At 33.9% G+C, this 12,614-nt stretch overlaps 1 protein-coding gene across 1 annotated transcript in view; it reads left to right on the top strand.

Annotated features, from left to right (window-relative positions):
• The window catches only part of LOC108907318 (protein apterous-like), a 53,593-nt gene extending 41,375 nt beyond the window's left edge, over positions 1-12,218 (top strand). The window contains exon 3 of the mRNA XM_018710944.1: positions 11,524-12,218. Coding sequence (XP_018566460.1) covers positions 11,524-11,736 — 213 coding nt within the window. The 3' untranslated portion in view covers positions 11,737-12,218. The remainder of the gene's footprint in view (positions 1-11,523) is intronic.
• Positions 12,219-12,614: the final 396 nt, after the last annotated feature.

Raw genomic sequence — 12,614 nt, 5'->3', positions numbered from 1 at the left:
TGTTGAATTTAAAGTATTATGGCACATTTAACTGTCACACAAAGAATTGAAATTTTAATTCTTATCGGATGCGGGGATAAGACTAGAACGCAGCAGGAAGTTTGCGATTTATTTAATGAAAAACATCCAGATCGCCGTATCAGCCAATCAACAGTCAGTAATATAGAATCTAAATTTAGAGAAACTGGCAATATTGTAGATATTCCAAAACCTGGATGTCCAAGCTTTAGTGAAGATCACAAACAGAACATTTTGATAAGTATGGTAGATACTCCTCATAATATTCACGATTGGTTGCATTAAACAATAAAATTAGTCAGACCACAGTGCTACGTATCCTGAGGCAGGAAAAATATCATCCCTACAAAATTCGACTTGTGCAGGAACTCAATGAAGACGATCCCGACCGCCGCTTACACTTTTGTGAAGTTATGTTAGATCATCGGCAAATACTTTTTCAGACGAGGCCACGTTTTGTCTCAATGGTACAGTGAACCGTCAAACTTGCAGGTATTGGAGTCGGGAAAATCCTCATTGGATGGCAGAGACACATACCCAACAGCCACAGAAATTAAATATGTGGGTTGGAATAGTTGACAACAGAATAGTAGGGCCTTTCTTCTTTGTAGGAACCCTTAAAGGATAAAGATATTTAGAGTTTTTACAAAATGACCTTGTTCCAGCGCTTACAGTAATTTTTCCTAACGATAATGACCCTGATATTCCTGATGACACCATATGGTTTCAGCAAGACGGTGCACCTTCGCACTATGCGCGCCCTGTTCGAGATTTTCTGGACAATTGTCTGCCTAGGAGGTGGAACGGCAGACGAGAACCGATAAAATTGCCCGCGAGATCCCCAGATCTTACACCCCTGGACTATTTCTTATGGGGCTACTTAACTACGTGTTATGGGGCTACGTGTTCAATTCGTTTCTCGACAAATAACTGAGCGGTTGAAGTGGTTTCTCCACCAGCTCATGATTTATTTATTTTAAGTTTTTAAAGCTTTAGTTTACTTTGATCATTTTTTTTTTAATGTACTGGGTGATTCACTATATTTTGACACCCCTTTAACTTTTTTGTTTTAAGAGTTATAAAAAAATGTGAAATACAAAAGTTGCACGATTTTTTATGAAGTTTTCGAAATTGATAGTAGAAAAACAAATGAAGTCAAACAAAATGGCCGCGGATGTTAACTTTGTTAATTTCAATGGAACACCCTGTATATTTTTATATATTTGGATAGAACGTTCCTTGTCGAGCATAGTCATATAAGGTTTGTTGGGTCCATCGCTAATAATAGGCGAGATAATATACAAAAAACGAAATGATGTTTTTTTATTAAGAAAATAAGGCATCTTGTAATTGTTAGACCTCTTTCGAGGTCTAACAATTACAGGTCGATTTAGTTAAAATACTTATACCCATTTTGGACTAAGTATATCAATGTTCGATATGTCAAAATATATTGCAAATAAATCTAAATCCTTACGTAATTGGAAAAAAGGCAGAAATGCCCGAAAAACGTCCAACAATTACAAAATATTTTATTTTCTTAATAAAAAACGTTCTTTTCGTTTTTTAATATTATCTCGCTTATTGTTAGAGATGGACCCAACAAACCATATATGACTGTGCTCGACAGGGAACGTTCTATCCAAATGTGTAAAAATATACAGGGTGTTCCATTTAAATTAACAAAGTTAACATCCGCGGCCATTTTGTTTGAACTTCATTTGTTTTTCTACTATCATATTCGAAAATTTCATAAAAAATCGTGCAACTTTTGTATTTCACATTTTTTTATAACTCTTAAAACAAAAAAGTTAAAGGGGGGGTCAAAATATAGTGAATCACCCTGTACCTAGTTATAAGTCTGTGTAGAAATTTTATTATAAGCAGATACCTAATGTTGAAGTGATAAATTAATAGGAAGAACGCTTCTGTATCTTTAAATTAAAGCTTGTTTTTTTTAAAATTTCTTCGGTTAAATTCCTTATTTACTATTTATTTAATTAAAAGACTGCATGATTAATGATTATTAATAATTATTATTGGAAGAAAACTACGATTCAAAAACATTGAAATAAACATAAGTATATTGAAAGTGTTTAATAAAAAAACAAGTTAAAGGTTTTTAAGAAGAAACTCAAAGTTTAATTTAGTTTTGTTAGTAGAAGTAGAAACATAAGTAATTAATAAAAATACTGAATAAATAATAAATGTTAATGATGATTGTTAAGTATAATAGCATGTTTATATTTCGCATTGAAATATAAAAATTATGACTTTTTTAAGTTTTAGAAATTTCTCGAGAATTCGAGAATTCTCGGGAATTCCTAGTCGAGAATTCTCGAGACTCGAGAAAAAAATAGGCCAAGAAATCAGAAACCCTAATTATAGATGAAATATACAGAGTTACCTCAAAATAATTCATAATGTGCACGAATAATTTCTACACAGACTTGCGTATTGTCAAGAAGTCGGTGGGTGGCAATTCGAACACTTAATTGAGATAGAAAAATGAATTATATTTGCTTGATATAGGAATTGTTATTTTTTTAATTAATAAAATTTACGTTTTCTAACATTCAATCGTCATTTACTCGAAAACTTTCCTATGTAAGATGGTAACATTTTAATACTGTCGGATCGACAATGAAACGATCTTTCAGAATCAAGAAAAAAAAAATAGGGGTTGCTATTTAAAATAAATGCCGATGACGTCATTACTCGAAAACAAATGACGGTTGAAAATCGCCTTTTATGCTAAAATATGTATTTTTTAAATTAAAAATCGACCTGTTCGTACTGTATAAAAGTTACGGGTTCCAATATAGTATAATTTAAAGAAATTCTCTCAGAATTTTTCAAATACTAAATTCTCAAGCAGTGAAACTTGAATTATTCATTGAATAACGCTGTTTAAAATAATGACAGAAAACGAAAAAGTGGTGTTCTCTTACTCTACTCATACTTTGTTGAGTTCTAAAATAATCCTGTGAACTGTGAAGTCTCTATAAAGTTTTCTAGGGAACTAAATAACTTCAGCTTCAACCGAGTAGGTAGTCCCTCAAAGTAAAAAAGTATTAACCGAACGAGACGCGGGACCTGTGCTGTAATTAAGACGAATTCGTTGCTGCAGGTAATTTACAAACTTCTTAGCATTAGTAACTAATTCCACAAAGCTAATTCATAAATAAATCGCGTTTAATTTGATGACCGTACTGGCAGTGTCCCACGTGTTTGTATTAAATATATGTTTATTACTAAAACATGCTGTTAAGATTGATCGACATAAAAAACAACCCTCTCGGAAATAATATATCAAGCGAGATGCAGCCCAACGGTACATTTATTTAGACAAACGGAGCATTTATCAAGAGAAGTTTATTTCCAGAACGCTAATCTGTGTTCTTTGCCTCACATATTTGATTAATTTCTAGGACGATACACGAGTTTAGTGCGCTTAAAACAGATAAGCTGCTCTGTATAACAAACAGTACGGAACGTTGTTGGGAGATTGTTACAAGAGAATCGCGGCCCGCGAATTTATTGTCGATTTGTCATGTTACAAATTCTGCTTAAATTTTCCAAGATCGTTAATATATGCCCATGTACAAGGTCTGTTCAGAAAATAACCTATTCATACACTTGTCATAGCGGTGTTTCCATCTCACAAAGCAGTCCTGGATAGCTTTAATTAAAATGACTTTTAAAGCCTCTGACGAATTTGCTGTGATGTCATCAATAGTCTGAAAACGGCGTCTTTTCAGCACTGATGTTAATTTCGGAAATAAAAAAAAATGCAAGGAACTATGTCTGGCGAGTAAGGAGAGTGAGGAAGGACAGTAATCTCATTTTTTGGCGCAAAATCGGCAATGGACACAGCTGAATGTGTGGGCGCATTGCCATGGTGCAAGAACCATGAGTTGTCTCATCATAATTTTGGTCCCTTTTTGCGGATTTTTCACGTAACATAATAAAAAGCCCTAATAGTACATATGATTCACTATTTCACTTTGTGACAAGAACTCAAAATTGCACAATTCCATAAAAGTCGAAAAAACAGTGAGCATTACTTTGACATTGGATCGGGACTGACGTACTTCCTTGGGGTGTGAAGTAATACTTTATGCACTAGTGGAATAAAGTAACTTCATTGACTAGTAGAATAATAAAAAAAATAATAAACCTTATTAACAACATGCTTATTAACATTAACATTAACATTTATAGTAATAGACATTTCGTTTTTTGTTTTATCACATAACTTCCTTTCCGTTAATAACAACTCTTGTAGCATTGTTGCCATCGTTTTCGGAACGCATAACATCTGCCGAAGTTTGTGAAGAATTTTCACAAGTTACGGATGTTTCTTCTTGTAAGGAACAGCTATATTTTCCTTGGATTTTCCTTACAACAAGTTTGTTAGATATATACTCTTTAACATAACTTACTGCTACATGACTCCACAAATATGATTGTGATATGATTATGGATATAACGTTATATTGCATTCGTGTTTTAATTGCCTTTTATCCACTTAAGAATATTAAACCCTAGAACAACGTTCTCGCGTTTAAACAATCTTGCGTGGATGAAATGCTACTTAAAACACTTATACAATAAATAACTAATATTTTAAGTGCAACTGTAGCCAAAATGGTGTACATAAAAAGTTCTTCAGGGGGTAATATGGCTCCCTCTGAAAATCATATACCTCTTTACTGTTTTTTTAAACAACAAACTAAGTATCAGAAACAAAAGTATTAATAACAGTAACGACGGATATAAACATTTTTCTCATTTCATAGTTTCCTTTCCTATTATACATACAGGGTGTTAAAAAAAGAGAGTAAAATATTTCAGGAGGTAATAGTATGAACCAAAATAAGCAGAAAAGTCTTAATAAACATGGATCCGCAAAGTAACGGTTGCGGAGATATGGACCACTATTCGTTTTTCAAACATTTTATTTTATTAGGAATAAACCGACAAAGGAAGCTTTTAACAAACAAAAAACAAAGTTACAGAAGATGTTCAAAGTGCCCTCCGTCCATTTCCAAGCAGGCACGACATCTTCGTCTCAACGATATTCGAACTCTTTCGAAAACACCCTCCTTGGTTTGGATTTTTTTGACACTTTTGATTAATCCGTAGCTGCAGCTCTTCCAGGCTATTTACAGGAGTACCATACACTAATGTCTTCAAATATCCCCAAACAAAGAAATCTAGAGGGTTCAGATCAGGCGATCTTGGAGGCCATAAAACAGGTCCGGCCCTTCCTACCCATCTATGTGGAAAAGTTTGGCGTAAATGCTCTCTAACGGCCATGGAAAAATGAGCTGGAGCACCATCATGCTGGAACCACATTAGTTGCCTCTGATTCAAAGGAATGTCTTCCAAAAACTCATACAGTGTGTTCTGCAGAAAGTTGAGGTAAGCAGCGCCTGTTAATCGGTTTGGTAAAACAACAGGACCTAGGAACCTGTCACCTACAATACCCATCCAAATGTTTAATTAAAAACGTGCCTGATGACCAGATTCTATTAGAGCATGAGGATTTTCGTCGGCCCAAATATGCGTATTGTGAAAATTAAACACTCCATTTCTTGTGAACCCGGCCTCATCAGTAAAAAGAATATTTGCATGAAAACGAGGGCCTTCAGAATCATGACGTAGAAACCAGCGGCAAAAAAAACGTGCTTGATGATCATTTATTGGATTTAAGGCCTGTACTCGTTGCACATGGTATGGATAAAGCAGTTGCTCCTGAATGATTCTCCAAACAAGAGGACCACTAATTCCTACCTCGGCTGATATTCTCCGTACACTCGTACCTGGATTCTGCTCTACCAGTGCTAGAATTTCTTCTTCTGCTCTAGGAGTGGATAGCGACCTTGGTCTTCCGGATAAATGGCACTGTTTGCTCAAGGAACCAGTATTACGCAATCTTTGGTGAATTCTTCCAAACATGCGTTGTGAAGGAATCTGGCGATTTGGATAAGCGTCAACATAAAGACGTCGCGCTTCGGTGGTGATCCCATTAGCACGACCATACATGAAATGCATGTCTGTTAATTCTGCGTTAGAGTAACCAGCCATAGCGAAAGAAAACTTGTGCACTGAGAACAACTGTCAAATACGTACTGTTTATTTCACTAAACATCAACCAACTATTAAAAGAAAATACACAACGTTTTTGCAAAATAAAAAAATGGGCTAAAAAACATAAAACATCCCATATCTCCGCAACCGTTACTTTGCGGACCCATGTTTATTGAGACTTTATTTTGGTTCATACTATTACCTCCTTAAATATGTTACACTCTTTTTTAACACCCTGTATAAGTCTTTCGATTAGATTTGATTTTGGACCTTAGCATTGGAATTTCTCAACATTAAGACATAATTAAGAATTTTAAAGAGTACATGTTATATTCATAAAGTAAGATCCCTATTTCAACTCAAAATGGAACCAAGTCCCACCTTCAACTAGGGATTCCATGCAGCACATGATGTCGTTAACATCATGTGCTGCAAATATTACAAAAGGTAGAGTTTTGATAAAAATACTTGATGAATATATAAGTTTATATTCTTCCTATTCATATAATCTCTAATTATAATAAGTCTTATGTTCTATATTCGATTGCCCAATATTACAATTATACAAGCTTTAACCGAAGACTCTAACAGCATGGTTCTATATTACTGCCTTTGCCTTTGTGTGAAGTTAAAGTATAAAAATGTATACCTTTAGTTAATTTTAATGGCCTTGCCTTTGAAAGGTGCTAGAGTAATATAGCGCATACATACTACATGGGACATTTAGGTGGATGTAGTCAAAGTGTTATACTTATTACATACATGACGCCATGTTGCCATCAGAAGGAACATAAATGTTTACTGCCTTTTCCTTTAGCGTACGTCGATGGCCGTAGTTGGAGAAGCACAATGTAGGAGCTCAAAAAGTGAAACATCAAAGTGCAGTCAAAATTGCAAACTAAGCGGGACGGCATTGTTGCGGCGCAAAAAAGGACGTAAAGGAATTCGAAATCAATTCGCATCGTTGAAACATCAAAGTGATGTGTAAGACAAGTGTACCGATGGCGAAGGTATTACATTAAACGTCAGAAACGGCGCCCATAAAACAGAATTGTTAAATTTTATTATTCAGAGAATGGTTAAGTCGCGGTTAATGAAACTTACATGAGCAGATCGGTCTGCTCGTACTAATCAGGTGACTAAAACGCCTATGAAAGCGGCTATTTTACTCCTAATAAGGTCACCACTATTAATAACAATAAACTGAATGTGGCGATAATAGTATTACAAGAACCAGACGATCGCCGGCGCGATGGTTGCTCGGCCGTCCGCCGTCGTGGAGGAATTCCAAACTACCCATTATCATTTGTTAACGTTAGCGCTTTCAGTATGGCCGACGAGCAAAAACCCCGCTCGCATCGGCCACTCTCTCTCCGCTCCTCATGAATTTACAAAATATACTGTGAGAATCGTGTAACCCACTTTATTCAGCTTCTGACCACTCCTGTGGATACCAATAAGGATGGTAATAACGAATTCAGCAACACCATAAGTGCAAAAACTCGACGGAAAACGTAATACAAAATATCGAGTCTGAAATGACAAATCCCTAGAACGTCGAAGAAATAGATGTACCACCAAAAACTTTGTTTCTATTAATTGAGAAATTAAATGTATTAAGGCCCCTCATCATTTAGTTCTAGAAACAACAACTAAGGGCCAAATTCAGGGACATCCCTAAATGTATACTAACCTTTCACTCATGTCAGACTTATGCTTCACTCAACTTGGGGTGCCCTCATCTCTTTCTTAACTCTGGTATTCGGAAATGTGTATAAATGAGTGACTAACAGGTAAAAGCGATCTTCACATAAACCATGGTGTACCCAGTAATAATAATAATATTTAGGTCATTTTCCCTACACTTCATACAGAGTAGAATGAGTGACAAGCAATCATTTATGACGTATGTATCAGAACTAATTTCTGAAAAATAATTGTAATTTATATTGCGTTCACGTACAGAATATCCTTTATTGAATACCTGGACTTAATTATTCGTAAAAAATACTGCTAGAATATTATGAAACCACAAAATTAATAAATTGGGAACACAGAAGCACACGTCAGACATCACTAATATGTCACTAACCTAGCACTCATTTGTGAGGGCGATTTGAGTACGATTTAAGTGACTCACTGAAGTAGAATTGTTTATGAATACGATTAGGGTGAGTTTAGTAGCACCCACACTCGCATCCACATATAACACAATAATTAGAGAAATAACAAGTAACTTTTTGCTTTTTATGCAACTATCGACTACATGCCGAATAACTTTAGTTGAATTGTTGTTAACATTGTTTTGTAAAAGACGAGATTATGCATTGAAGTTGGCGGTTGCTATACAGTAAAACCGAAACTCAGATTGAATTAACACTAAATGCTTCGCATTCATTCACAGTCAATGTAAAAAAAAATAAACGTTAAACCTTAACCTTGATTCAGGATTAAAGTCACTAGTTATGGACTTCATTATTGTATGATCTAGTGGCGAAGCAGACAAATATTGTAGGTGTAAAGATCCTTAATGTAAAATTGCATGAGTAGATCAAGAAAAAGAAATACACGTTTACACGCATTAATTTACTATTCATATAATTTTGGGTGTAGAAAAGTGTATATACAGGGTGATTCACAAATGGTGACCAAAAATGAAACCTCGTATTCTCTGGTGAATTTTAAGTTTTAGTCTTTCCTATAAAGTTTTTATCTAAGACGCTTCGTTAAAAAGATACAGGGCACTTCAAAAAATATTTTTAATTTTTTTAAATAATTTATAAACTATTAAGTGAAATAATTTGAAATTGGGCACAAGTATTTATGTAAACATTGTCCAAAATCTGAGAGCATTTCCTAAAATTTGCATGCTCCAGTGGCGGAGATACAGGATATCGGTGGCATATTTTTCTAAATAAAATAGTACGCCACTGCTTTGTGGTAATAACCATGATATTTTCGAATTCGTCTTTCAGTTTTCTACAAATTACTACTCTCTTATATTTTTGAAAAAAGCCTGATTCTCGAGTAAAATTTAAAAACCAACTGAAAACACTTTTACTTAAATGATATTACACTAATAATTCGGTTATTTATTCGAATAAAGAAATTAATAACATTAGTCATCATATTAATGCTTTTATTTGAGTAACTGCTCAAAAATACCTCCATTTATTAGGCTCGATATCATTTTAGTAACCAAAATATAATTTGTTCGCAATTGATTGTTGCTCGAATCTGATGAAAAACATTATTTATTCTTTCTTCTAACTGCTCAGAATGTCAAAGTTGCTATCCCAGCCCATTATGTAATTTTAAAATGCATTATATTCGAATATCGAAGTGTGTTCTCAATTCGTTTAAATTTTATTGGAAAATCGGGCTTTTTTCGAAAACCATAAAAGAGTAGTAATTTGTAGAAAATTGAAAGACTAATCTGAAAATATCATGGTTGTTACCATAAAGCCGTGGCGTACTATTTTATTTAGAAAAATATGCCAACAATACCCCATATCTCCGCTACTAGAGCATGTAAATTTTAAGAAAAACTCTTAGATGTTGGACAATGTTTACATAAATACATGTGCCCAATTTCAAATTATTTCACTTGCTAGTTTTTAAAGTATTTAATAAAATAAATTAAAAATATTTTTTGAAGTTTAACACCTTGTATCATTTTAAAGAAGCGTCTTACATAAAAACTTTATAGGAAAGACTCCTCTTAAAATTCACCAAAGAATACGGGTTTTGGTCACCATATGTGAATCGCCCTGTATATCATATTTGTTTGTGTTTATTTTATAGCAAAATTAGAAAAAAGAATAATACGTTCTTGGCAAGAATACTGGACATGAAGACATTCAACATAAAAAATTATGTATACCCTAAAATCGCCTAGTTTCCAAAATATCCCCTTTCCTGGCTTTCGAACTAGACTACTTCTTTTGACGACTATTTTTGAATCTTTTTATTGATCAGATTTAGTTCTTTCATATTTTAAAAGATATTTTAACCACTATGTATTGTTTAACACGATTCTTTTTTAATAAATACATCACTCAAAGAACTCCATGCAGCAATTGAGTTTATAAAAACAAAATGAACAAACTATGAGCCACAAAATGATGTATACAAAAAAGTAAACTTACTTTTTCGTTGTCTTTACCAACAGGAAACATAATGTGTTTGAATTTTTTAAACATTATCGAAGCTTCAGGATACTAGAGAAACTCCAACAGAGCTAGTGCTTGCATTTGCCTGCAGCATGGATCTGTTTGAACCTTTCACTAGCGGCAAGCACGATATGTTTTGAGTTGTATTTCTTTGGTTTTATTTACATTAGTGTGAAATTTCATAATCACATATTTTACAATGAATACATTTTTACCACAACACATTTTTAATTGCATATGAAACTGTCCAATTACCTCTTAAAAATGGAAAAAGTATCTTAAAAATGAAAAAATATTCCGTAAAGAGAAATATAATTTCCAGTTGGACAAAAATTTCCAAGAAAAATCTGGTTTCGGTATTAAAAATTCATGTTTAACAATCATTCGAATAAATGGTTACAGAGTAATTATTAATACAACGAAAAAAATATAATCATTAACAAACTGCGTTGTTTCAGGGCATACTTGTGTCTATTAAAAGTGTTAACAATCAAGTTTGACATTGCACTAAAGGGAAGATATGCATAAAAAAATTTCAAAGTTGGCGTGCAAACTACTTTTCCACATGCTGATAATTCCCATGAATTTACAATTATCGATAATTCTACTGCGTTATATAGTTAAAAATAGCAATATTAAATAAGGAGTAATTGAAATTTTAAATATAAGTTTTGATGTTTGTAAATGGATGTTTGAGAGATGAGTTTCAAAGGATTGTTCCTAATTTATTAAAAATACAAAACAAACAAAAAATAATCAAAGCATCGTACGAATACTCCCAGTTTGTAGTAGAAAATAAATATATTATGAAATTTTCCTACAATATGGAAATAATTTCACGACTGCAATAATAATCACTATTTAAATATCGAAATTTCGCACAATTTGTGCCTTCCATGATTTTAGGAACAATTGTTAGAATTTTCATAACAATATTTTAATTAATTTTAATCTTTCATTGGTAGCAAAAAAATAAAATGCCTATTCGTACAAAAAATTGTTGTTGCATTTAGAATCGGTAGTTTTGGTATTAGTCAAAGCTTGGTTAACTAACAGAGCTATTAGATTGCAAATATTATACACATTTTGTTCACGTTACTCACTAGGTTAACTCACAAATGATCTTAACTGAAACCAAGCTTTAATTGGTACAAAAAATTCGGACATTAGATAAATGTATAGGCAAAATGTCTTAGAGAATAGTTTGTGGTACTGATCGATACTATTTTTGTTCCAGGTTTGGTTCCAAAACGCCAGGGCCAAGTGGCGGCGGATGATGCTGAAGCAGGAGGGCAAGTCGGGAGATAAATGCTCCGTATCTGAGAGTATGAGCGATATGGATCTGTACCCTCATGGTCCAGCCTCGATGGGCAGTAGTATATCAATGAATCCGCACAGTCCTCCATTTATCATGCCTTCAGGTAGCCCATCCTCGTTAGATTGTTCATGAAAATAAGCCCTAGGCGATTGTGGAATAAAAAAAATGTTAAAGCGAAGTATTTATTTATGGTGACTACGATTGTGATGAACTATTTTGATACAAATCGTGCGTCTTTTTAGTTGACAACGCTGATTGACAGGGTGAGATAAACACTCATTAAAATTCATTCGGGATTCGGATACAGGGTGGCCCATGAAATTAATGTGACTGTCTGTGTTAAAAAAAATCAGAACCGTTGCAATGGCGCACCTATATTGAAATCTTTGAAAACATTTAGCACCAATTACTAACCACCCAGCGGTCTCAATTTTTATAGCTAACACCCCACATGATCGGAGTGTGGGTGAGGTATAGCCTATAAGGTATGTCGTTGTTACACAATGCCTATTGACGTAATATTGCTTGTTGGCAGAAAGCGACCTTCTAATCTCTAGGTACTGTGAAAGCCTGACCTGTTTCGCAATATCTAGCAAACATTCATCAGCAGAACCCGCAAAAAAGATACACTTTGTACGTTATAACTCACTCACACCTAAAGCGTGTCGGTAAATAGACACGTAAATAGTCAAAGCTTTCGTCGGTTGTCTCGCCTACGATATACTGATAAGAACTAATAAATATGAAATTTGTCTATGTACAGGGTGTGCTATTTAACACTCCCGCTGCCAAAATCTCCGAAATGAAGAAATTTATTTTAGTTCTGGAAATTGGGGTTGTTAGGTCCCTCGAATAGCTTCAAATTGTAGTTAGAACTGTTAGTTCAAATCTTTCTATATAGATGGCGTGGCGATACTAAACAATTTTTTGTTCCCTGGAACGTGGAAATACAAATGCTAATGCTATACTAATGAATTTCCTTAGTTTTTAATGATTAAATTGGATCGATT

This window comes from Anoplophora glabripennis, unplaced genomic scaffold, assembly GCF_000390285.2.
Source record: "Anoplophora glabripennis isolate ALB-LARVAE unplaced genomic scaffold, Agla_2.0 scaffold97, whole genome shotgun sequence".
Lineage (NCBI taxonomy): Eukaryota > Metazoa > Arthropoda > Insecta > Coleoptera > Cerambycidae > Anoplophora > Anoplophora glabripennis.
The sequence above is the reverse complement of the archived record's forward strand: the minus strand, read 5'-3'. Positions and strand labels throughout refer to the sequence as shown.